The following is a 27,692-nucleotide window of genomic DNA, read 5'->3' as shown; positions in this document are numbered from 1 at the left end:
CACTCTTTTAAATGAAATATGAGGGAAATATATTTTAAAAAAGCATGAAAATATATTTGCAAATATATAGATTTAAGTGTATTTTGTAACTTTGTATTAACTTTAAACAGTGTTTAACACAATGCAGCACATCTTACATCAAATATAGTACAGGGCAATTAGATAGAGCATGTCAGTCATCTCAGAATCAGAATCAGTAACCGGTCTGAAGTCATGAAGTCCTGTGGTCCTTGTTTTTTGGGGGGGACCGGGATGATGGGGGAGGTCTTGAAGCAGGCTGGCATGTGGCATGTCACCAATGAGATGTAAAAAAAACCAAAAAAGTCTGCAAAGACTGGAGACAGCTGATCAGCAAAGTGCTTCAAAGTGGAGGGAGAGACAAAGTCTGCTGTTTCAACTCTCCTGGCATGAGATGACAAAGATATCCATCGAAATCATACCACAGACATGTGACAGGCACAGTAACCTTTATGAGTCCATTCTATTCTCACCTTGATTTAACATGTTGCCATAACTGATCCCATATCGTCGTTTTCCCTCCTAAATTAATATTTCCCAACATGTATTCAGATGATGAGCTCTTAACCATTCACTCCATTCCTTCACAGTGGAACACCTGGGGTCCTTCCAGTATATGTCTTGCTGCTGCGATAAATCCAACCTTTAAAATGCCAAATGTGTTATGTTAGGTATGTTATGCCACCAAGGAGGCAAAGTCGTGGATGCACCTGGAGAGTCGCACCAATGCACTCCTTCAGCGTCTTCAAAATATTGCACCAGGATTGATGCGCCATATCACATTCCCAGATATGCAAATATGTAGTGTTAACATTTTGGAAAATAAGTTTAAAAATAAATGATGGAAATGAATCATTTTGTAAATATTTCTTGCAACAAAAAAAAATCAATGTGGAAATAAATAACAATCAGTAGATATGGCTTTGTTGGAGTGGTTAATCATGTTAATGGATCTCAGTTCTTGTCAGGCGTGCTGTAATAGATATAACATTTATTCTATATATATTATTTTTTTGTATCAAGGCTGTGTGTCCTGTGGGCTTCCATAGTTGAGCATATGAGGAATATTGATTCAAATAATTTTAACATGTGCATGTGCACCTGTGCCCTGCTTTTTTTTACTGACGCTATTTTATTTTATTTTATTTTGAAGAGTCACATTGATGTTCCGGTGTCTGCTTCGTCTCAAGCTGCGCGTCTTGACGCACGTGACGTTGGGATTAATGGTTTGAATTGACGCGAGAGTGTTCGCTGTCAGATGAGCGCGTGTGGAGGCCGACCTGTGTACCAGTCGCACATCAAACCTGCAGGAGGGCAAAGTTTACAGAGGAGCCAGTTTATCAGCTCTGAATCCCCGCAGAGGACTCACACAGAGCCGGGCTGAAGACTCTCACAGAGCCGGGTTGAAGACTCTCACAGACCCGGGCTGAGGACTCACACAGAGCCGGGCTGAGGACTCACACAGAGCCGGGCTGAAGACTCACACAGACCCGGGCTGAAGACTCACACAGAACCGGACTGAAGACTCACACAGAGCCGGGCTGAAGACTCACACAGACCCGGGCTGAAGACTCACACAGACCCGGGCTGAAGACTCACACAGACCCGGGCTGAAGACTCACACAGACCCGGGCTGAAGACAAACATAAACACGGGCTTAAAGCTGCACGAGAAGCCGGCGTGTGCAGCATGTAGTCAGGACTGAAGAAGAAGACTGTTGTGGTGCGTGTCTGTTATTGTCAGTGACATCATTAAGGTGATATCTGTGTGTACACCTGTGTGACTAACTGTCACCTCTCTGCTCTCAGTGTTTCAGCTCCATTTTCCCTTCCCTCTGCTCTGACCCAGATCTCCCCCGGGTGACCCACCGGAGCCATGGGCGGCAGTCTGGGCTGCCACCGCTCCATCCCCAAGGACCCCACAGACTTCAGCGGCGGCAAGCGCAAATTCAGCGCTGCGTGTAACTTCAGCCACATCCTGGTGAACCAGGAGCGGCTCAACATCAACACCGCCACCGAGGAGGAGCTCATGACCCTGCCCGGAGTCAACCGCACTGTTGCGCAGAACATCGTGGAGTACCGGGACTGTATCGGTGGGTTTCGAAAGGTGGAGGACCTGGCTCTGGTGAGCGGGATCGGAGCCACTAAGCTGGAGGTGATCAAACTGGAAATCTGCGTCTCGAGCAGAACCAGCTCGTCTCAGCACTCCCCGTCCTCCCTGCGCAAAGACCTGGATCACCAGTCCAGCACCGGGATGAACATTAACACCGCCACCCCGGCGCAGCTCATGAGCATTCGGGGCATCACGGAAAAGATAGCCAAGAACATAGTGGCGTACCGAGTCGAGCACGGTCCGTTTAAGAGTATCGAGGACCTGGTTAGGGTGAACCACATCAACAGCTCTCTGCTGGACAAAATCCGCTTCCAGGTGTTCGTGGAGCGCTCCAGGGCGCCGTCCACAAACACCAACGGAGGGCTCACCTGCACCACCAAGTCCCATCCGAGCCCGACGTCATTCAGCCTCATGAGCGACGACCTGGACCTCCCCCCCGGAGGACCGACGCAGATCATCTCCGTGCGGCCCAGCGTGGAGCCTCCGACCGGCCTGCGGGACGGGAAGCCCGTGGTGCGGCTCTCGACCTGGAGCCTGCAGGGCTGCTCCTGCGACAAGGCCAACAACCCGGGGGTCAAAGAGGTGGTATGCATGACCCTGCTAGAGAACGAGTGAGTCAAACTTCCTCTTCATAATATGATATATTTAAGGTGTTTGGAGAGGCAGGGTCAGGTGTAAAGGGAGAACCACCTGGATCCATTTGTGGGAATGAGGATCAGTGATCAGGGCTACAGTTTGTCAGACATTATTTGACCAAAAAAAATGAAAATTCTTAATCCTCAAAAATGACAGTATGGTGAAATCATTTTCAAACAAAGCAACTCAATGGATAAACTTTTATTATTTTTCATTATAAATATGAAAACATTAGAGACAAATCTGTACTCTGAAGTCCATTTCTATATTTCTAACAATTCTGACTGTCGACCAACATTGCTCTCACAGATTTTTGGATTTAGGTTCACTAAGACAGTTTAAAACAGGGTGTTGTTGGAAGAAAAGTGACAGATGACTTGATACCCCGGGGGGCCATTCTAGGGGCCATGTGATCGGGTAGGTAGTATTGGCTTTGTCACTACCTGGCTAGATCACACAAACGGACCTTATCTCTGTTTTGGTTGCTGTAGCAACCAAGGGCCAAACTTAGGTGATTTGACTTATCATGAAGGGCCTAGGGACGTAATTGGGAAAGAGGGGTTTCTTCTCTGAGCGCTCATCTTTTCATTAAGGGACAGAATAAGAACCTTTTGGCTGCGAGCGGTGGTCAGGACGACTTGATCAATTTCCATTCATGACTTCATCTAAGCAGAAAAATAAAAAAATAAAATAAAAAAAGTAAGAAGCAAACAGAGAAAGAAGACAAAACAAGTTTAACGTGATGATGCCTCTTTTGTGTGTTATGCAAATATTGTGTCTGGTCTCGTCTGACTGTATAAATGATCAAAGTGGCACAATAACAAGCAGGTCAGGTTGATGGTAGAAAAGCTCCTGTGTGCTGCAGAGTGAAAATGATGTTTCTGTCACTCTGTCACCAGAAGAGAGAACTCCCAATGATTCCCCGCCAGCCTCAACGTCATCTTTTGTTATTGTTTCGATTGAGAGCCCCCTGGCAGAATCTACATACTGTGCTTTTAACTTATTTTGTATTCTGAAATATGTGAAAATACAGGACTGGGTGTTCTCTTCCCATTAATAAGAGAACACCTGATAATTAGAAGTTTGGCAACTGAAGTTCAGACTGGCCGTATAGGTTTAATGTAATCCTCTTTAAACTGAGCAAGCTAAAGCCTCAATATGGCACAACTGTTTCCCCACATTTAACTCAGCCCTTAATGGCCAGGTCAGGCTGTGTGAGGGGTTTCCAGAGAGACCTGGTCATGACAATATTGTTGTAACTCTAGAATGAAACCTGCAGCGGTGTATAAATCCTGAACGATTGAGCCGCATCTCGAGTAAAAATGACAGAAAAGGTGGAATTTATCCAACAATGAGAGCCGTTTTCTGGGCCAAACCTGTTTGAATGTAACGGGGACAAGCTGTGAGTGTGATGCAACAACTGCGATTCTTCTACAAGGTCTGGCTTGTGCAGAAACAGAATAAAGAGCATGGAGAGTTATCAGCGTTTTCTTTTTACCCTGACAGATAACAGTGAAATAACAGGCCTCTGTGAGTCCAGGTTAATCTACCTGAGATAAACTCTGAGGACAGCGTTTCACTGTCAGCCTCCACAGTCAATAAGTAACCAGACTAATTCAATGGGATTCTGTAGGCCTCGGATGGCTCAGCATGAAATGACGTACAAAGAATTGGCTGTATTCTTCTCACATGTACGTTATTGGTTATTTGTTAAAAAAATGTCCCAATTCAGGAGAATTCTGAAACAACGTTTGTCTAACAGTGTGCTGGCTCCAGGTAACGACTGAAGTGCCAGGAGCTGTGCCTCTCTGTTTTGGTGGTGAGCCCTGACCTGCATGGAAAAGGGGGCAGGGCGGGGAGGGGAGTCATGAGAAGGCGTTCCTGCATGTTGTCATATCTGGAAACTTTGTTTGGTCCCCTGTTCAATGCAGCCATCATATGATTGTTCCTGAATCTGCCCCACCAAAACTCCATGTTGCATTCTGGTTATTATAGAGTGATGTTTTACTACTTTAAACCCCACGCCTCAGTTTGACTTACTTTTGTGAATATGTGCAAAGAGTAAATGCTCCAGTTGATTTCTTCAGTTCACCACTCTGAAACAAACACTTGCTGCCGCGTGTTGTAGCTGCTTACAGGGGATATACTGTACCTGATTCAAGTCTGTTCATAGAAGTTCTTGTGTTTGTTGTTCTTGTGTTTGTGGTTCTTTGTGGTACTCAAAGTCGGTCTCTTTTTTTTTTTGAAGGTCTCGGTCTTGTCTTGGAACCAATAGGATTTTTACTCTCAGATTCTTTAGGGGGGGCATTTGTTTTGCAGCAGGAGCACACAGACGATAACAAACACAAGGACAACATCATCGTTCAATCTAAAAAAAATCAAGAACAAAAAAAATCAGACGACACAACAAAATATAAAACACGTTAAAACATCGCAGTAAAATCCGTCCAGAGCTCAAACCAAAATGGGAATTCTGACTTAGTTAGTGAAGTGCAAAGTGGAGGTGTGCAAAATGTGCGGTTAAAATGCAAACAGAGCAACCAAAGGGCTAATTGCTATTTAATAATCCTCTGCTCGAGTGATTCTTAAGCATCTTAAAAGTCCTCCTCATTACTCCTAACAGTTCTGTAGGAGCTCTCTTAAGGGCTCAGCTGCTCCGTGAATAACTTTTTGTCTTCACCATGATCCAGTCTGAACTTTAAGGGAGACTCTGAGAAACATCACAAGTCATCACTGTGATCAGAAGGAAAACGCCCCCTGCACACAAGATGAGGATTTTTCAGTGATGTTAATGATCTTGGTCTTGTGTCGGCCTCGATACCTAAATGTCTTGGTCTTGTCTTGGTCTCGGAGCACTCTGGTCTCGGGTTATGTCTCGGTCACAGTTAGTGTGGTCTTGACTGCAACACTAGAAACAGGGGTACCAAGGCATTTTCATGCCACAGTATCCCAATTTCTTTCTGAGTCCTCCAGGTAGCAACATCAGGATTATGGCGTTTACATGCACAAGCACAAAAACAGGATACTTTGCAAACCAGATCTAAACTGGGATACTCAAGTCCATGTAAAGGCCCTCACTGGTATCACTTAGCAAACTGAAGAGCATGAAAACAAGGAAGAAGGAGGTCACACAGAGGCATGTGGTTGTTTTTCACTTTTCTTTTTCGCCCTTGTCTTTTTCCCATGTTCTGGTTTGTGAATGTTGTTTGTGTCTATTCTTGTGATTTTCCCATCTTGTGTTTGGCTGCGACCTCGGCCAGGTCGCTCTTAGAACAGGGTTTTTTTGTTTGTTTGTTTTTTTTTTTTTAAATCTCAAAGGGACTTCCTGGTTAATTACAGGTTAAACAAATAAGGATTCTGAGAATGTTCTTCTAATTTGGTCACAAGGAGCAGCTCTTTGTTACTCTGAAGCTTTGTGAATAGAGCCCCTGGTGTGTCCAGCTGTGGAGTCTTCTGTCCCCGTTTGGCACGGATCAGAAACGAGCGTGTAAAATCCTACCTGGACAGAGGTGTGTGACAGCTTGTTCACATATTTTTTTTTTTTTCTTTTGTTTTGTTTACTGAGACGTCCACCACACCCAGTGCAAACTCCCTTCAGCTAATCTCCGGGCCTCACATGACCGATCAATTTGTACAAAGTGCGTCCGTCGTTTGTTTTGATTAGTGTCGTCTGATTAGCTTTGGCGCCATCTTAGACCTGCTTCCCTAATATCCATCTCCTACCAAACACACCCGCCCTCCATCATTTCCTGTGTTCCTGTGGAGGGTAACAACCCTGATGGTGATACTGCAGGCATCATTGTTATGGAGGAGGAGATGCGGTGTGTGTGTTTGCACAGCGCCCAGGCTCCGCTGTGTGAGCTATCACAAGATCCTGGCTGAGTTTACACACTTCCTGGCTCCCCTCCAGGCACCAACGGAGAGCTACTAAAGTTCAATGAACTCCTGTTTAGCAAAGGTTACACTGCGAGCTGCGCCTGCTCATATTAGCAATCAGACAGCCAATAGACACACACACACACACACACACACACAGGGCTGAGGAGAAGTGGAAGAGACAACACTTCCTCCATACGAAGGGTTAATATCGATCATGAGGAGATGTGACTTAAAATGATTCAGAGCCGTCAAACCTGCTCTGCTCCTCTTTTTTTTCCTGAGGTATATTTTCGACTGTTTTGTGTCTTGGCGTTGAAGTTTTCACACTCTGGCCCCTCCTGTGTCCTCACATGTTGTGTTCTTACTGCAACTCATCCTGCATGCAGCATGATGCAAGAATTCTACGCAACAAACGACACCCATCGCCTCCTCTCTCCTCCGTGTTTGTAAAGCCGAGCAAGAGAAAAGCCAAACAGTCAAAGTCCTTTTTTTTAAACCATCATTTTTGAAAGTTTTAAAGGATTGGAGCTGAACTTTAATCAGTACACTGATGTCTTGTGTGCTTTGTTCGGGTGTTTTATCACCCGCTCTGTTTGTCTGAAAGATGACGACACCTCTGTGGACGAGTTGTCCCATGTGGTTGCGATCATTCTGGTCAAATCTTGAGCTGAGAAAAGATTAGGTTAAATATTTATAGGCTGCAGTATTATAAGCTGACTCGGCCCGTGATAACAACATCAGGAAACAAGACAATCATATGATCATTAGGGCTGTCCTTAGTTGTGATTAATTGAGGCCTAAAATGATTGCATTAATTTTTTTCAATCACATTTAATCCCATGCTGTTTTGTCCCTTCATGCTCACCGTAGATAGTCGTCCTCAGTGTCTCCCTGTAGTCTCAGAGATGTAAAAGAAGGACACTGCTGCATCTTTGAATGTCTCATTTCACTTTAACAAACTCTCAGACAGCTCAGCTGACGAGAACAAAGTAATATCCACCTTATGACATCACACATTGACCTTATGACATCACACATTGACCTTTGTCACCGTTCCTGTGAGCTGCTCTCACCTTATTTTGATCTGTATCAAGTTCACTTTTTTCCCGTGGTTGAGTTAATGTCGTTACCTTCCAGCTACCAGGCCCTGACTTTTTTTCAAAATAAAAGCAGTACAAAATTTCAAATTAAAAGCCTAACAATTTTTATTTTTAACTGCTAAATAAAATGCGATTAACTATTTAAAAGGTTGTGATGAATGTTGAGTCAACATTTTAATTGTTTGACAACCCACTGTTTCATGTCTTTTCACTGCTTTCCTCTTTGTCCCACTGTCGCCTTCTTCTTCTTTTTAAAACCCACTCTCAACTTCTTCTTTGGCCAATTCACTGCCGTCACTCGACCCTCATTCATGTCATAAAGGCAACTATAAGGAATCATGAAGTGGTGAGTCAGGATGTGTTCATATTGCTGCGTCCATACTTTGTCCAAACCCTCCTGTAATGCTTGGGGGAAATAAAAGAGAGAACTACAGACAAAAACGCACATCATGAAACATTAATCTGAGTCCTGAGCAGATTGGCGCACGCGTTCAGTGCAAGGACTGACGAAACAATCTCGCATTCAAATGTGTGAATTTCAACATTCCCATTTGCATCTCAAGACTGTGTAATCTGCACGAGTATAACTCAATGAGAAAGCTTGTCATAGCTTTGTCTGCAGATCATGCCGTCTATGACCTGAAAAAAATAAACTTAAAGCTTTAAGGATCTCAAGGTTGTTTTTACTTTCCCATCACAGCGTCAGGTCAGCCTGAGGGCTTGTTTTCAGTCGGTGCTGCGTCCATAGTCGACCCCTGACCTTGCTGATGGTGCTGATGATGATAGGGGAAGGTTGGCTTCACTTCACACACAGAGAGGAGCGCTTTCACTAAAAAACCTGCTGAAATGTTTCCGAACAGCACAGAGCGAGAAAAAAAAAGAAAGAAAAAGCCGAGAGGCACAGGACAAAGACATCAATCCTCACAGCAGTCTCAGGATGATTTGTGGTTTCATTTGCAGTTGTTTTTAGGTTTTATTTTCTTACTGAAACTCGCCTCTCTATCTGACTGATTAGTCTTTACTTCGGCAGAATGAATTCCCAGCACAAAACAAAACATGTATATTCAACAAAATCTCAGCTATCCAGCCTCAGTGAGGTACAAGAAGCAGTAAATAAATCGACTTCCTTTTACATATAAGAAGTCCACATTTCTTCCTTGTCTAGCAGATGCTCGCCCAGCCCGCTGACTTCACACTTCAGCCAGTACAGCACATTATTTAATAATGATTAAGAGGTGATGTGGGCATGGTGTTTGAGTGACAGGCGGACAGACGGTTGCTGCTGTCATCTCTCTTTTGTTAATTATATCACCGCTCACTCGCTCCTCTAAAGCTTATTGTTTCTCTGCTGACGAGTCTGTGAGCGGCTGCATTTACATAAAGATTTTGATTCTATTAATACGAACGAATTATCATAAAGTTTGGCCGCCTCAGGCTCTCCGTCTCCGCAGATGGAGAACTTGTTCCCCTGCAGCCAGTTTTATTTTAAACGAATTACATAACAGGCACTCTGACTAACTCCCAGACAGCAGTCGAAGACGTAACACACGCAGAGTGCCAACCCAAATCAGCTGTGTACTTAACATCTTCTTATCTACAGTACAAAGACGCCTTGTGCTGCACGTTGCCCTCCGCTATGTTAAGAGAGTTCAGGAGCCACGTGGCTAATTAGCTGATCAGCTGTAGCACGCTGAGTTGATGAGAAATGACCATGCAAAGAGATCTCCCAGCCTTGTACGCTGAAAGGTGTCACTGTCTGATGCAATTCTCATTAAATGCAGTTTAGCTCCTGAAGTCAGAGGGCCCTCCCTGAAACATTGGCAAGCTCTGAAAAGAAGATATTAACATAACAAGAATGACAGGAATGGGCGTAGTTTTGTTGATGTTTTAGTTGAACCCTTACTATGAATCTTTTTGTAAACCTTACCGAGCTGTAAATAACAGTAATAGGTGCATTAGATTTAGGAAAAGATCCATTGTTTGGACTAAAATTGTAATCTCGGTTTATTCACCAGTCGAAAAGCATTTCATTTGAGTGTCATTGCACGATTACACTAGCCTTTCTCGCTCTGGCTGTCACCAGCAGAGGGCGCTCATATGGATTACAACAAGCATCATTACTCTCTGAGTGTCAAGCGGGGATGCACGTACATGCTCAGTTACTTTCCAGTTATTTTCGGTATCAGTGCAGAACGTGTGTTTATCTTTATCTATCTCGACAGATCGAAGCTAGATCTCAGAAAGATATCGGCCGATATATCGGAATCTGATTTTTTTTTTCTCTTTTTGATATCGATATCGATCAGGCCGCACTTTAAAGTGACTTGTTTGTGTGTTTTAGCGGCTTATCCACAAAGTGTTGAGTGTAAACACATGTGAGTGGACGATAACACACATCAGCTAAACTCTGTATGTAGCTGGACCTGGGGCCAAAACCAGCTGGTGTAACGCCGTGTTTTAAGCATTCCCCCTGTCTTTTAACCCGTTTGGCTAGCGTCTGAGAACGATGTATTCCCCTCGTCCCTGGGAACGATTGCCAATAGTTAGCGATAAACAAATTAAGCCACCAACGCAATCAAACAACTCGTCCCCTCTTCGTCTGCAAATGAAACACAGCAGGGGGTGACAACGCCAGCGCACATCGCTCTCCATGTGATGGAGCTTTGTCAGGCGAGTCCCAGACGTCATGAGGTCATGGGATAGTTGGCAAACATTGCTTTCAGTTTTTTGACGTCAGTTTGTCATGTATGTATCTTACATTTCTTACATTAACCTGTTTCTGCAGAAAAAACTCCGCAGCTAACTTAAATTAATGGCAGTGTGTGCAGATCTGCTCCGCTTCCTGTTGGCTAAGTGTACGCACCATAAAGCTGTGAGAGACGGAGAGTGTGTGGCTGCAAAAACACAACACAAACACTCTTTGGATTACGTGCATAGTGTTTCATATTTCCCCATTAATGATTAGTCAAACAAGTCTCTGATCAATAAAACTGTTATACCAGCTTTTAGTGAATCATTCATCATTAAGGTATTTTTATGGTTTTATGTCAGATGATGTCATCGTAAACAAACAGGAGATGTTTTTCCTTCAGTGTAAAATCTGTTTGCAGAGACAGAACAGTGAGCTGCTGATGGAGGATGATTGGTCTCTTTGTTTTGATGCAGGGTGAATATTATTTTTGAGTTTGCTAATATCAGCTCAAGTCATGGCCTGTTTTAAAAATACAGTTAAAAGTCTTATTTCACACTTTGAGGTGTATTTATAGCTGCAGCGTACAGCGAGCTTTATTCTCCTTGACTGTTCTCGTCAGTTTCAGCTTCTCCTCTCTGGTTGTTGGTTTGTTGCTGAACAAAACGCGTCAGGAACACTTTTGTACGGTCGGTCGGTCGGTCGGTCGTCTCTCAGCCTGAAGGTCAGGTACTCGATCAGTCCCCAGCTCCTGCAGCCACATGTCCGAGGAGTCCTTGGGCGAGACACTTAACCCCAAGTTGCTCCCGCTGCTTCATCAGCGGCGTGTGAATGTGTATGAATGGATTAGTTCATACTGATGTACACTCTACATAACTACCTCTACCATCAGGGTGTGGATGTGTAGGTGTGACCTGCGGTGTAAAAGCAATATTCAAGCTCAAGTCCATTTACCATTTACCGCTATAGCTAGCACAAGATGATGCCCTTTAACCATGTCAGGATATTTTAAACTCTTGAGTGGGTGTCTGTGTAAGGACTCTACCAAGTCATGATGTAATCAAAGTTTTTGTCTGGTCTTTTTCTCCTTGATTTCATATTAAAATGTGCTGCGTGTATCTTTGGCTTGCTGGCTTACTAATAAAGAAACCTTGAAACTTGAACCTTGTTTTTAGAACCGCAGCCAACAGTGTTCAGTTTGTGAATATTTAACTATTCGTTCCTCTTCCTTCTGTTCGGCTTCAAATCCTTCATCAGCCTTCATTAATCTAATGCGTAACCTGTTAGAAATGCGCTTTATCAGATTGTTCAGTCAGCTCCGGGAGACAGCCTCATTGTAAAACATTTCCAAACAAATGCTTGGTATTGTTCTAATCTCTCTCAATTATTTGACTTGCATCATTGTCTTTTTTTTTTTTGAGCTCATCATTTAACCAGAAGAGGGACTTTCATCAGTGTGTTTATAGTTACATGAATCTCAGCTCACAGCCCCCAAAGCCCTGACGCAAAGAGTTGGAGAAACACTGAAATTTAGTTGGAAACTCCTCTATTCAGAGTTTTACTGGGACTGTTAGTTTCTGTGAGAAGGAACACCTATGCGGAAAAAAAGCTTGCAACCAATGAACTCTGAAGGAATTATAAAGTCAGCAGCAGCTCGGCTTGCAGCCCCTCCGCTTGTCAACCAAAGAATAGAGCTTCAGAAACTCACATTTGTAACTTCCAGCTGCTGTATTCAGAGCTTCTCTTTGTTTTGGAGAGGAGGAGACATCTAAGGATTGTTCTTTAAAATTCAGGATGTTTGAAAAACATTTTACTGCATCGCTATCGACTCATATTGGACCCGTCAACAAACGTTGGCACATCTGCAAATACCGATGTCAGTGACAGATGTTTATTTGTTGTGCCAAATCAAGTAAATGCTGGCATCTAGTTCACCTAACTACTGATTCAGAGAGGAGGGTTTTATTGAGCAGATGAAGTCACATTTAAAACAAATTCTGACTTGTTTTCTTTGTCAAACATGAGAGAAACAATAAGCATTGTAGGAACAAACCGTGGTATCTGAATCCCTGATTATCCCAATCAGTGCATCTCTAATTTTTACCCACAGCAGAGCCTCGACCAGACACCGACTCTGTAAGCATGAGAGAGGTTTCTAATCTGCCTGTTGAGTACAGAGGCTCATTGCAGCTTTTTGGATGATTTAGACGACATCTGTGGTCTGTGCAGCAGGCCTGGATTATGAGACAGGCAGGAACAGCATCACAGACTCCTTTAATCCCCTAACAGACTCGCATAACCATCAGAAACACACACACACACACACACACACACACACACATAAACATGCTCATATTCTCAGTGATAACAGTGCTCGCTCTCAATAAAGGAATCCAGCGGGGTCGAGGCCAGCTCTGATGCTGAGGTCAGGAGGACGGGGGTGATGCAGAGAGGTCTGTGCTGAGCTGACGCAGGGTGTTGGGTGCTCATGTGGAAATTTCCATCGGCGCAGCATTTTATTGTGGGTGGACAGTGAGTTAGGGGGCTTTACCCAGCATTCCCTGCCAGCCAAGAGTCACTCAGGCCGATAGAGTTCTCCCCAAAACCCCAGTTTCTTTCTCCAAACAGAGCTGATCCGTGCTCGTTTGTCTCCTGCAGCTGCAAATCAAACTGTCTCGATCGCTGCTGAGAGAAATGCAATCGAGCTTTAATCAGCCGAAAAAAAGACACATTACTTGAGAAATACTGAAGCAAGACAAGAGATTAATGGGCCAGTGTGAAATACAGAGACTGCTAGACAGTCTCAGTGGTCACCCATTGGTTGGATGAGGCGTTAAGAAGGGCCAAGATGACTGCAGCAAAATTTGAACAGTTTGGATACGAATGCTGCAAAATCAACCGTGTACAAGAACCAGAGTGAGAATTTCAAGTCTTGTAAAAATGTGTCTGCTGTTGTGAACTGCAGCCTGAAGTCTTTTTCGTCTCTCACGGCCAGAAAATCCTCAGAGAATTTTTTTTTTTTCTTTTTATGTTCAAGGTCGTCTCTGCTGCTTGTCCCCTCTGGTTATATAACCTTCTGTCTGCCCTCAGATTTTCTTTAATGTGACATAAACTGGAGCAGACTCTGTTTTAGCTCCGCCGTGTTATGTTTGAGAAGATTTGGGAAATTCACAGCCTCGACGACAGGCTCCGTTTTACACTTGAGAATTACACTCGTGTCACAGAGTGTTTGCACTTCTGATCCTCTGCGTCTCTGCTTATCTTCACTTCTTCCAATGCATCTCCGGTAGAAGCAGCAGAGGGGGAGCAGTGAGAGCACTCTCTGACTCAGCGTTCTTCTTCTTGTCCTGATGACACGGCTGAACCTCGGGTCAGCTCAGGGCTCAGGGAGCGCTGGGATAGAATCCCTGCCAGCAGAAACAGAGGATCAGGATCCGAGCCAGCAGGAGAGAAGCTCTGTGAAAGTCTCTCTCCTGGTGCAGAGACATCACACCTTTATGAGGCAGGTGGAGGGGGGGGTTGTCGGTGTGACTGCAGGCCTGTTTGTTCTGAAAACAGGATCTGTGCATTCACCGATCTCAAAGGCGATAACGTTTCTGTTGTGATCTCAGCAGCTCTCAGCGTTATGTAACCTGAGGCAGGTGGTGCATTAAAAACAGAGGGGCTGACATAAAGTGTATTGATGCTGGTGGAGTTTCACTTTGCCTGCTTAACGATCCAAATCCACACGCAAATCAGTTCAGCTATTAAGTTACACATCGCACTCGCGCCATGAAACATTTCTGTAAATGTGAAAAAGATCCACAGCACTAAGTAAGGACGAATCATTTCCAAAATGAAAGTTAACAGTTGCGAAGGGATCTTAAGCCGTATTCAGACTGCTGTTCAAGGCGCAGTATACAGTATGTCCCTGTGATGTTTCACCTTCAATATGAACGTGATCCCCCCTCCGTGCCAGCTTTGGAGTAAGTAACACAGGCATTAAAGGGGCTGTGCGGGATCGGCAGAGCCAGCATGGAAGAACAGCGCTGTGTGTGTGTGTGTGTGTGTGTGTGTGTGTGTGTATGTGGAGCTCCCGCTGTGCCGTGCTCTCTCTCACCTATATCATGCCATTGCAGAATCAACATGCATGTTTAAGCCCCGTTTCCACCAAGCAGTCCGGTTTGGTTCAGTACAGTTGTGTACGGTAAACCCTGATTTTTGCATGCGTTTCCACATCTAATCATACCCTTATTTTGTAAGCGGAGTGTTAGCCAGATGGAGATAGAGCGCCTGAGCTTTGTAACAGTGTGACATCATAGCAGCCCAACACAGTGTTGCCCGCTGTTACTGAAGTGAAACGTTCAAGAAGAACAGGGACTCAGTAAACAAGGGATCCTTTTAGGGTCGGGTCGGGTACCATTAGCACCCCAACAGAAGGGTACCAAAAAAGCAGGATGGTACGGATCCCTCATTTCGGTACCATTCCTAACTTTTGACGGTGGAAATGCCAATAAATGGGTACTGTACCAAACCGAACTGAACCGGACCGCTTGGTGGAAACGGGGTTTTAGAGCGTAATGATGGCGGAGCTTCATTACGGCGTTGAAAAGGGATATTTACATGTTTACCCACACGTTTTAAAATGTACTATTTGGAATCAATAAATGTCTGAGTTTAACATAAGCTTAATCAATACCAAATGTTTGTGCATACACATTACTGTATGAGAGAGAGAGGTGCACCAAAGCTCCATCACTGTATCAACACAACCATGAAGAGGATATTCAGTCGGAAGTGTCGGAGAGGATCAGAGCTTTTCACACGTCCAGATCCATTTTCACCTGTAAGTCTTTTTCCCCTTCACCTCCTGTTCTCTCTGTGGCCTCCTGAATATTCATCAGCAGCTGCTTTAATTGATTCTTATTCCAGTCACAGTGACGTAAGGAGTGTGTGTTTCAGCGTAAACATTTATATCCCTACAAGAAGAAGTTTGAAACTTAAGGCACAAGCCGATGAGCTGATTCTCGTGTGGAGCTGTCTCTGCCATCCTTCCTGCGTGACCTAAATGAGGCGTAACAGGATCCACATGTCGGTCGTTCGTCAAGTGCAGGTTGAAGTCTCCTCATGGCTGAGTTTGCCCTTGGCAGCACTTTGCGGTCTTTGCAGCGTGACGTGTACCACCATGTGTAGAATTTGTGTTGTAACTGCTCCTCCTTAACAAGTGCGTCCTGATTACATTGCGCATGCAGCTGGTGCAGGTCAGCGCGCCCCGGCTGAACAGTGTGGAGAGGTAAGAGAGCTCCTGTACGGCCCAGCAGCAGCAGCAGCTCTTCACTAACAGAAAAGCCTGTTATGCAATGAGATTTTCTGTGTGGCTGATTTTGGATTAGTAGGTTAGAGTTGAACGAGGTCAAAGCTTTGTCACCAACTTCTTTTCATCGTGTTGCACCACAGAGAATCAGTTTAGCATATGTTAATGTAGACTGAGAGCGGGGTGTGTGTGTGTGTGTGTGTGTGTGTGTGTGTGAGAATAATGTCTTATGTAAGTCTGTGGAGCAGAACTGTTCACTTTCGCCTCTAATGTGATAAAACAGCTCCGAATGAGATCTGAACGATTGTCGGCGGCGACTCGCTTCAGGGAACTAAGTTGATTCTCTTCCTCCTGGAAAAAAAAAAAAAAAAGAGAGCATAATCCAAATGAAGCAGCTGAGAAATGCCTCGCTCACTTCAGTCACAAATTGCATTGCCAAGCAGTTCCTCCTCCTCAGAGCCAAATGCGAGCAGGAAATGTATTGCTTCTTATTGTGCTGACTGTTGGTCTGGAAAATCATTTAAAGGTAAACAGATAAATGTTTATTGGGCTGTAAAGGCCCCCCCCCCTTCACCGTGCAATAAGGTGTTGGCAGATAGGATTTAGGACACCGGCTCTGAACACCCTCAGATTTTCTCCTCTCTCTGCCAGCTTTTTAAAAAAGCAGCAGATTGGCCCCGAGGAAATGCCGGTTTTTCATCTGGAGCATCCAGTTTGGGGAGTAACACTTGTATCTTTTAATGTGAATACTATCAGACCCACTTTGTAACACAATGCACTGGAACTTAGCATATATTTAAACCCTGGATTTTAACACAAGAAAACATTATTTATATGTTGAAAAGAGAAACCCAAAAGCACAGGTTCACCAACTTCTGAGGACTGATGTGTCTTTGTTTTCTTTAAGGACAATGAAAGTATTTTTTTTTAACCTGGGCCATAATGTATTTGTTCTGGGTTGTTAATAATGATAACTTTATTCATTAAAAAAAAAAGTTGCATTTATGTTTCTTACAAACAGATGGAGAGCAGAAGAGCGGTCACAGTCTAAATAACTTAAACACTGTTAATATGTGTTTGCACAACAGTGTGCAGACAATGATCCAGTGTGTGTAGATGTAACACAGGGGGGGGGGGGGGGGGGGGGGTCACTTTACAAGGCCTCATGTTAATGTAGCGTTATGTAATGATGAATATAGTAAATGTAAAACTCGTCCTCTCTCTCTCTCTCTCTCTCTGTTCCAGCATCAGGTTGCTGGCGGTGCAGGACCTGCTGGAGCGGGAGGCTCTCGATAAGGTAAAGTGGATCTCTGTTCGGTCGCTCTGTTGTTACTGTTCGTGTTGAAAGCTGCTTTGATTTAGCAGCGTTGTAAAGTAGATGACTCACCGCTCAGAAAAAAAAAAATACACCCCCGTAGTCTCACTCAGTGTTTCCCATTTATTTAATGTGTTGCTCTTATGCAAATGTCCCCGCTTTGCTCCCCCTCTCTCTCTCTCTCTCTCCTCTCTCTCTCTCTCTCTGTCTCCTGAATGTGAATGTCTTCTATTTCCAGGCTCGCATTCGGGTTTGAACTGTGTTCGCGCTCTCCTGTGCCTTCATTACTATAAATACGACAGCGGTTGCTACGGGTTAGAGTAGTCAGGATACACTGGATCTAACTTTTGATCCAGATTCTTACTTTGGAGATTAAAAAGGGAAAATTAAGCGCAAATCAGCAAGTACATTTTGTATGACAACTTGAAGCTGTGATGATTAGTCGGAGCTGTCCAGCTGCTCAGAGGATGTTTACACTCGCTGGTTGCTTAATTTCACTTCACAGCCTTGTAAGCTTGCTTGAAAATACTTTCTACAGTTTTTTTATCATTTCTAAATGATAACTGTTCACTGTCCGAGCCATCTGAGTAGGGCTTGAGACTCACCAGGAACAGATGAATGGGAGCTTCTCCAGTTGATGTAATAATTCATTTTACATACATATCTTGAGGGGTGAATTTCACTTATGATCAAACACATGATCTCAAGTTTCTTATTTGAAAAGTCTCGGTTGACTTTTGCTCCCAGTAGAATTTGTCGTTGGGAGAAGATACACCATGGGTATTTATTAATATCTACACTTATTTGACATGGTTACAAAGTGCTTCACAAGACAGTCAAGTATTCATTGAAGCCTTCCTCCAAAATAAAATAATAAAGGTGTAAATGGTAAATGGTAGGGATGCAAAGATTCATCGTAAAATCGTGATAAATCGATTCAAAGGTGTCAAGATTCACATTGGTACTCTGAAAAATGAATCGCAGTAATATGGTGAGCGTCAGCAGCTGTAGAGCAAGATTTAGAAATTGAGGACGCGTCACTTTCTTTTAAATCAGAGGTTGTGGAAGCATTTTGGCTTACCCCAGCTGGGGATCGAACCCCCGACCTTCAGGTTGAGCAATAGCCGCCCCAAGTCAACCACAGCCATCCCCTTCCGCCCAGTTATTGTCTATCGTACAAGTCTCTTATGTGGGTCAGATTATACTCCAACAGAGGGTGTTTAATAAAAGAGGGATAATGCTACGGCTAATGCAACAACAGCTCTTTATTCTCTTCGAGGTCATCACCATCAAATCATTTGCATGGATTTACCTTTCCAACAAGAGCGAATAGATGATTCAGTTCTGATCTTAGCCTGCCAGTATCGATAAAATCCCCGACAAATCATCATTAACATAAGAAGTACATCCAGAACTCCCACTCTCCTCCAAAGTAGAGAAGTAGGTCAGTACTACACAAATGTCAGTGTATCTGTGAAATGTCAGAGTTCAGCTGGGCGCTCCGGGCGGTGTGATGTATCCCTGCTCAGCCTACACACTTGTTTGCATACTAGCAGTGTCACCTTCTGAATAAGGATACCAGATGGATCGTCAGCAGAGGACTCGGAGCTCGGTGATGAAGGAAGTAGGTCAGCAGCAGAGTATTTTGGACAGAGAGCGGGAGGTGCATAGTGGGAGGACGAGTTAACTGTGGACAAGCTTTAGCCCACGTCGCAGTGTTTTCACTCCTGCCAGCCTCCCACGCTGATTTTCTGCCTGTTTTCCCGTCTCTTCTGTCTTAGTCATTAGCGGCCCTCTCTTTTCATCTTCTAAGTCTGCACTTTCTCTTCCCGCAGAGTGCATCGGAAAAGTTTTCCATTCTCTCAGATCTCCTCGTGCAGTGAAGCGCGCTGAAATACATTTCAGTCTGAGGTCTTTCATTTCGTCCTGAACCCCAAAAAAAAGTTTTTTCATGGCGTGAAAATGCATATTTTGAAAAAACCATCTGCTGACTTATCTTGATAGTCGTATCGTTCCTATAATATGAGTGCAGTTAATCCGTATAAGCATAAGACGGTGCACAAACAATACAAAATAAAAGCATGACAACAACAGTTTTAAAATGCACAATACTGTAATCTCACATGTGGTTAGAAATACGATTAATCACGATTAACTTCTGAAATTCAATGATTAATTGTTTTTTTTAAATGTAATCGTTTTACAGCCTTAATGATTATTTTTGATTTATGGGGTTAAAACTGAATATTATCAGTAATTCATCAGAAGTCTGCTGCATCAAAGTGAAAAAATATGGCATAATAATGTGCCATCAAAATATAGATATGTACATGAACACGCACATGGCATGCTGACTACATGGCCAACAGCAAAAAGCTGAAAGTGACCGTTAGCATTAACATTAGCATATTGAAAGTTTTCTCAGTAAACATGGTGAATTGTTCTGTCTTGATTTTAAGCTACCTCAACTGACAAACACAGTTACATTGTAGAATGTATAGTTTTACTTTTTGCCACTGCAAGCTAACAAACAACGTCAACAGAAATGCTAACTACTCTTACTGCTCTGTCTGATGTCTGCAGGATGTTGTTTTCAATGCCCAACAACAACTGGACTTTTTCTGTTATAGAGACAACATTGTAATCTTTATAAATGATATCTAGATGCTTCTTTAAAACATGCTGGAGCTCAGTTTTAACCTCTGTGGTACTTGCTAGGCCTCTTCTCCTGTCTCGTCTCTTAAATGATTTTTGAAGGCTGCAAAGATTGTAAGATTGTAAAGTTAACCTCTAGCCAATCAGTGACGCAACCTGCAGTCAGCCAAGGCCTGACACACACTAAAAGATTTTTAAAAAAATCTTTAATCGATTTTGAAAATGTGAGAGAGCCCACGCATGACGACAAATCATGACAGATTAACAGTTCAGTTCTTATAGTGTGTGGTGAGCAACAAAAGCGATTAATACACCAACCACCAGAGTCTCCACAAGCTAAACGTGGTCTAGCTGCTAGCTGGTACATCCAAAACGTTTTGGTCCAACTCCTATCCTCGTCAGTTGGACATCGGTTTGTGTTACCGACACGTTGTACAAACACTCATGTTGTTACCACAAACCAACAAGTTGGTCCTCCGTTTATGACATCCGCTTAACAAAATGCTTCTTGTTTGCCGTCGTCGCCATGGTAATGTTTGTTGTTTCTCCTGCCTTAGTCAGCCTGCTTCCTGATTGGCTATTGTTTCGTTCCATGTGACAATCACTTTCAAATCAGGCCCAGAAAGACCTCCAAGCAGATCGGGCAGGTTAAAATCCCTCTGAACACACCTCACACCACGGGAGAATCTCGCAAGATAATCTTTGGAACCATCAGATGATTCTCGCTTTTGTTGATTTTGGTCGGAAGAGGGGGAATCAGGCCCAAAAAGCGTGTACCCTGCTTTAGTAGTGCTTAGCTATAGTGAAGGACACTTGAAATATCAGATCATGGCTAACATCATATTGACACAATCATTAGTCATTGAAAAAGCTCATTGATGATTTATCAAAGTACATATGTTGCCTTCACTGAACTCATCTTTTGCATCTTTTTGTTTTAGGTTTATGATGCTTATAGAAATATCCGAACGCCCATGAGCGTGTGTCGCTGTTTCTGTGGTGGACATGTTTGCTCGAAAAAGTGTCGCGGTGAGTCACACAGACAGCTCGAGCCACTTTTAGACTGTTGTCTACCGTCTGTTTTTGTCGCTAAGGAAGTCTCTGTCTGTGGTTTGGCTTCAAACTCGTGATTAATGATGCGTTCAAAGGCCTTACTTGTAACTATCAAACATGCTTTGTGAAAATACGATAATTAACGTGGAACAACTGGACAAATAGCCAAACAAACACACACACACACACACACTCTCTCTCTCTCTTTGTTGTTTTGTGTTGGCAACCTCAGACAGAGTTCTCTGGCTCTCCTCTGAAGGTTCACTGAGTTCAGTGCTCTTTGCTTTAATTCATTTGTTCGCCCTGCTTTAAAGAGGCAACTGATTTTATTTATGCACCGTTTTTGTTGCTCATGGTTTCGAGCAGAGAAAGGTTTGTACCTGGGGAAGAGAAGAAGCTTTATTAACTTGTCTTGTTTATTCTTTTAGCCTTCACTGGATCAGCCTTATTAGATTCAGATCTCATTCTAACAAGAAAACAATCTAATACTGGCATAGAAAAACAGGATGTAGCATATAGGAAACATACTGTTATTTAGAAGGCAGGGACTCTGAACTTATTGCCCAGACCAAACGGCAACCGTCGGTGTTGAAAAATGAAGCCAATGTGGAAGTGAAGTTCTTTGAGTGTCCACTTGAGGCTGGCTCCAAGAACCCCAAAAAATCCCATACATGCCTATTTTCTACAGCAGAAATTAACATGTTTACAGCCTGGTTCCAAAAGAACAACATTGGTCAGATTAGTTATCGGCTCAATTTATTGACGGATGGCTTCTTGAGATGAATCATCTTGTTTTCGAGGGGGGTATAATGCATCTGTTCGATGATATGAACGATACGAGTTGTCCATCGTTAGGTGTGAGGCTGCCCTGATTGACAGGCGGTGTAGCGGTTTTGTCAGCAGACTTACAGTAATAACCCGCCTCAGCTCCAGCTCTCAGACTGTCTTTAGGTTGACCGAAAGTTAGGCGGAGCAAAATTTCCAGCATGGCGGCTGCTGCCAATGAACCTCCTGAGCGAACAGATGACATCACTCAGGCTTCGTCCATTAATACCTACAGTCTAGACGTGTGTAATCCTTAAAAGCTGTAAAGTCCTCAGTTATTTATTATTTATTTTCAGCTGTGCAATCTAAATCTAAACCAGTCATCAACAATTATTTTACTTAGTGCTTTATTTCTTATTTGAAGCCTTTGTGTATTTATACTGCTATAATGTGTAAATCCCTCTAACTACCTAATTTTCCCCCAGTGGATAAATTAAGTATTTCTGATTCTGAACTTGGAGTCATAAAGCAGCTCCGAGAGGCTTTGATGTACTTAACAGAAGAACTGAATAGAAATATCAGATGATTTGTGCTATTTTAAAGCCCAGATAGTTGGTTGTAATAACAGAAACAAATCAATGAGTTTGTTGGTCCTGTGATGTGATTCCAAGTGGATTTGATATGACAGTCACTCTGGTTATCAGATAATGTAATCCCTGGCAGGTAGAGAATAAACCGTGTGTCAGTGTTTCGTCCCGTACCTTTACCTTCCCAGCTCTGTCAGGCACTTCCTCGCAGCCTTGGCTCTTTTCCAAGGCCGTATTACTGCATGCTGCGCTCGCACTTTGTTCCTCACAGGCTGAATTATGAGGGTGTTTTGTGTTTTGGCAAAGTAATATAAATGTGAGTAATCCATCGTCGTACACTTTCAGGGTCAGTGGTCCCAAAGGGGGACTATGGATGACTATAAATCCTGTTAGGGGTTTTAACCTCCTGACTGTCTGAAATTGCTTTATTATTAATATTATTCTTACTCAGCAATGAGCCGGTAAGGACACACTGAGGTCCCCTGAGACTGCACATTACACCACTGCAGATCTGAGTTTGGTTTCAGTCATATTTATATGACGAGGGGCTGGAATCACAAAAGTCTTAAAGGCTCTTCATGGGCACTGATGGCCTAGCGGTTTATGGTATGCCTCATGTATGGAGGCTAGTCCTCCAAGCGGATAGCCCGGGTTCGGATCCGACCCTAGGCTCCTTTCCTGAGGCTCCTCGTCCTAGGCTCCTTTTTTTTTCTCCACACACAGAAAATCTTTAAAGAATAAAAGGTTTTCAATTGGGTACAGAATACAAAACCTGGGATTGGATAAAATGCTCTTTACTGGTCTCCCATTGGGTATAATAAACCCCACCTGGGGGAAGGGTTACTGCCCTTTGTGATGTCATGAAGGGAAAATCTCCAAACTGCTTGTTTGAGTACACATTTTCTGAAAAGTGGAGCAGGAATAATACGGAGAGGATGGACTTTTCTCATAATTGGGGGGTTTGTAGACGGACTGGGGACACATATTAGTGTAAGAGGAACATGGTGAAGAGTTCTTTGCATAATATGTGACCTTTAAGTTCAGTTCTTCAGACACATTTTTAAGTAAAGGCAAAAGAAAGAGAATACAATCTACGTTGTTTTAGAAAGTGTGAAGATGTATGCTGGCACTTTTTGGTAGTTAAAACCAAGAAATGTGCCAGTATTTGATTTGTATTCGATTTTAGTTGTCCTGGCACCAAAACAGTTATCAGTACCGTGTGATTTGTACTAATAGCGTATCAAAGTTTAAAAATCTGGTATCTCGACGACCCTATATTTGGAACATTTTCTCAAAATATAAAAATTTCATCCTCTAAATGTTTGTCTTGAATGTTGCCCTAATCCTTCATCGTAGCGACAGAATGTCACTTTGCATATGAATTCTTGTCGTGGTAGTGTAGGCTCTTACAGCTCCTGGATGTGTGTTCCTGCAGTCGGTGGTGTTCCTCTGACTCTCCTGGCATCCCACAGGGAACCTCTCAGGTTAAATTTAGAGCCAGAAAGCATGCAGCAACCTGAGCCCTCGTGAGCACGTTCCTCTGTGCAGCTCCCTTAATTTCTTTCCTTCCTAATAGTTATTTTATTTCCACAAAGACTAACCTGAGCCTGAGACGTTCACAGCACTCTCACAGAGATGTTGACATGAAAGCTTCCTCTTTCTCCCGCGGGTTTCCTCTCTGAGATCAGCTGAGGCTATTTGAGTTCACTGAACTCTCTATTGTTTCTTCTAAGCAACAAACACGTTTTTGCTGATCTGCCCTCAAGTGTTATAAATAACCCATGAAACCTGAGGAAGGCTGGACAGTGAACTCAGGTGTCCCCGAGTCACCCTACTCCATGCTAGCTCTCCCGGCCCACCACATCCACTGGCAGAACTTCTATATCTTACCAATTTGGCCACATGGCCCTGACAGCCCAAACACCACCTTGCCACCTTTAACAGGCTCCGTTTATGCGAGCTAGCCAAGTAGTGACAACGCTGATACAATACCTACCCTACCACAATGCCCCTGATGGCCCCCACAGCCAAAATGCAACCACTTCCGGTGCCGACAGGTGAAGATAACGTCACCTGAAAGTCCTTAGAAAGAGGACGGGGGGGGGGGGGGACAATGGAATCAGGATTATGTCTTTCTGTTAGTAGCTGTAAATATGTACAAACAAATCTGGTATCCATGAGCGTTGCTGACACGTGTTCCTCTCTCTGTTGTGTGTTTCAGTTCTGTGTGGAGTTAAACCAAGGAACACTGGCCAGCGTACGGAGGTGGAAAGGACCACGAGGGCTGTGGAAAAGTGTTGTGTCTGAAAAACCGACCGCACAATCCAGCAAGGTACGACAGCCATCATGATGCACCCCTTCGAATGCTTCCATAATGAGTACATTTGATTCTCAGGTCATGGAACAGAAATGAGTGCACTAGTGCTGTAATCACATTTAGCAGCAATACTGATGAAAGGGCAGAAGTGGTAAAAAAAACCCTCCATCCTCAAGTACCCCAAACTGTCCAACCCAAATAAACTGCAGGCGTATGGCTTACATCAATAAAACTAGGCAGTTTGTTTGGTTTTCGTGTTTAGGTTTGAATGCTGTCTGTCAGTGTGGTACAACAACGATGAAAAACGTCACCTTTCACTGCAAAAGAATTCAGCTTTTCTTTCCCACCAGAGTCGTCATATCCGCACGTTGAAGCTCTGTGACCATTCGATAAGCACTTGAGATTTCCAAACAATTAAACTGAGCAGTTAACGGAAGAGATAAAATATTAAAATCAAATAATGAAAACTTCTTACAGACTATCTTTCTGTTAGTTTTCGAGTGCCCTCGAAAACAAAATGTTCTCTGTATTGCATCCCGAGTTGCTGTCTGTGCTTGAGATTTTATCTGGTAAACAACTGCTCGGAGAACAACAGAAACGCTGCAGGAAATGTTCTGAGAGAGACAGCAACTGGAGACCAGAAGATCTTGACTCCTGTCCACTTTTTTTTCCTGAGATTTCTATGCACTTGTTTATTAAGCTGCATCATTATCCTACACAGAATAAATGTTGGAGCAAAAGCATGGCCGTCTGTTAACTTGACAGAGTGAGTCTAAAAATCACGCTTCAGGCTTCAGATAGTTTTTAAACAATTCAATTATCTTCAGAGATTGTCTTCTCTCAAGAACATACATATTTATTGATTAACACTCATGAAAACCATAGTTTCTCCGATGTTCCTCGTCAAGACACATAATATCTGGAGGGGCTGCTAGCTGAGCTGCTGCTAATGTTAGCATGTTTCAGTTATTGCCGTTTCCCCACAGAGATCATTAAAGGGTCATCTTTAAGAAAACTGTCTTTTAAATGAGCAGAAAAACACAGCAGCAATGTGATAACTGAGACAGAGCTGATCTTCAATCTATAATGTGTCTCTACGTCTGAAATCAGGCCGTCTGACAAAGTGAACTACTGTAACCCTGCTGAGAATCACCTCGAGGCCAGAACAGTTCTTCAGAAATAATCCAATTAAGCCTGGATCAGAAAATATAAATACATTCTCTCATGTCTGTAACATGTACAGACTTCATGTACAGTGACATAATGTCCTCTTTTCTGAAATAGAAGCTTAATTGATATAGATCAGTAAACTAGAAGTAGTTCATTTAGAGGGCGTCATTATTTTACTTGGCAGTACGATAACGTCTGACTACATTTCCCAATATCCTCTGCTTCTTTCCTCAGGGCGGGAGCTACTCTGGCTTTCTGTGGGACAGTTCGTCTGGTATCGACCTGAAGGATGCCGCGGTCCTGGAGTCTCCTGTCGTCAACGGCAACGGGAGCCATACCTACCCTCGGCTCTTCCTGGCTCACTTTACTGTGAGTAGTGATTAGTAAACAAAAACGGGGAAGGGTTCAAATCCGATAAGATAAAATGAAAATCCTTACAGAAGTGAACTTTTTTTGAACGGGCATTTTCCTTTTTTTCCTTTTTTTTATTATGACATGATTATTTCTGCATCCTTTTGACCAGTTTATCACAATTCATTTGCAGCAAAATCTGTTAGCTTTGAGCTCACTGGCTTGACTTTTTCCATCAGGTTGGTTCTTACGATCTGTCAGTGGTGAACGTCCACATGCAGGCAGCGGCTCCATCAGGCGAGTCCAACGGAAAGAACCACAACACGGATGAAGCCAAGTGTCAGCGGCTCTCCCCCAGCATCCAGGAAACCCTCAAAGGTCAGTCTGCAAGTTCAAACCTGTGAAAGTCAAACCGCTGTCTGACCACCCCCCCCAAGGGATCCGTTCTCATCTTTTGTCCTTCATCTCTCTCTCTCCAGCTGAGAAGGAGCTGGTGGTGCTGGGAAATTTTGGCGCCCCTCCCCAGAGCTCAGATCTGGACATACTGAGGAAGGAGAAGCTCTGTGCCCTGATACCGTCCACCCAATTCACCAACATCAGCACCAGCTCACCACAGGGCAATCGCTGCCTGGACAACATCTGGCTGAGTCGCTCCCTGAAGAAGATCTATTCCGGTGGGTGAACTGTGAACCCTTTTATTTGTGATAATGTGATTCGGTTGAACTAACACATAGCGTTGCTATAAAGACAAATATTCTCATTACAGCGTCGTATAGCGGACTCTGTCGCTTGATCCGCTACTTCTGCGTCTTTTTTTTTTTTTTTTTATGTCACTTCTTACCTCAGGAGACTACTCTATCTAGATATTTTCAGGAGTGCATATGTGAAAGCGGCTGAAGTGGAAGTGTGTTGGAGGATGTAGGGAGTGGCTAAAAAGAGGCTATTTGACGACACAGTTAAGTGAAGAAAATATCTGAAATGTAGCGTACACTTATATTGACATTGGTTCTTCGGCGGGACTCACAAGTGTCTTAATTACATGGTGCTTGTTACCCTGGCTGCAGTGGGACATGGGTCTGTTATCTACTGTAAGGTGATACACTCTTAATAAATACCTCATATAGCTCCACAGAAAACATCCAAACTATCCCTTTACGTCTGCCATTACATTACACAAGGTTTCTTTGTTATGCTGAACGAGATTCAGTTACATATAGCAGCTTGTTCAGATCCTTAATTTTCCTTTTCCCTTTTTTTTTTTTTTAACCCTACAGGCCACTGCATGGTGGTGCGGGAGGCCTTGACCAACCCCTGGATCCCGGACAACTGGTCGTGGGGCGGTGTGGCGTCGGATCACTGCCCTGTGGTGGCTGAGTTATATGTAGAAGTATCCCAGAAGGAGCTGAGCCGGCCTGGTATGGCCGTGGTGGACAGAGGAGACATTATGCCCAAACATGAGCGGTGACAAGATCCACAGTGATGGACAAAAATCCCGCCTTGTCCTGCCTGAATCCTGCGCTGTCCTGGTTAGCAGTGGAGCGAAGGAAGAGTTTCCTGATGAATGTGAAGAAGTGCCAAGATTGCCTTTTGGGTTCAAATTTATAAATGTATGATGATACCTGGGGAAACATAGAGCTATCAAAATGTTCAGACAAAATATATATATATATATATATATATAATGTACTTTAAAAAGAAATGTGCCGCACATTTTCTATCTGTGTATATAATAAAGAGAAATTCAAATATGTA

At 43.5% G+C, this 27,692-nt stretch overlaps 1 protein-coding gene across 1 annotated transcript; it reads left to right on the top strand.

Annotated features, from left to right (window-relative positions):
- The first annotated feature begins 1,253 nt into the window (after positions 1–1,253).
- eepd1 (endonuclease/exonuclease/phosphatase family domain containing 1) lies at positions 1,254–27,692 on the top strand. Its single transcript, XM_020638661.3, has 8 exons — positions 1,254–1,740; positions 1,827–2,741; positions 16,973–17,024; positions 24,324–24,434; positions 25,824–25,958; positions 26,180–26,318; positions 26,420–26,614; positions 27,215–27,692. Exons 2-8 carry the CDS (start codon positions 1,894–1,896, stop codon positions 27,403–27,405), a joined length of 1,671 nt encoding a protein of 556 aa, XP_020494317.1. The 5' UTR covers positions 1,254–1,740; positions 1,827–1,893; the 3' UTR covers positions 27,406–27,692.

This window comes from Labrus bergylta, chromosome 19 (assembly GCF_963930695.1).
Source record: "Labrus bergylta chromosome 19, fLabBer1.1, whole genome shotgun sequence".
Classification (NCBI taxonomy): Eukaryota; Metazoa; Chordata; class Actinopteri; order Labriformes; family Labridae; genus Labrus; species Labrus bergylta.
This window is presented reverse-complemented; position numbering and strand designations above follow the sequence as displayed.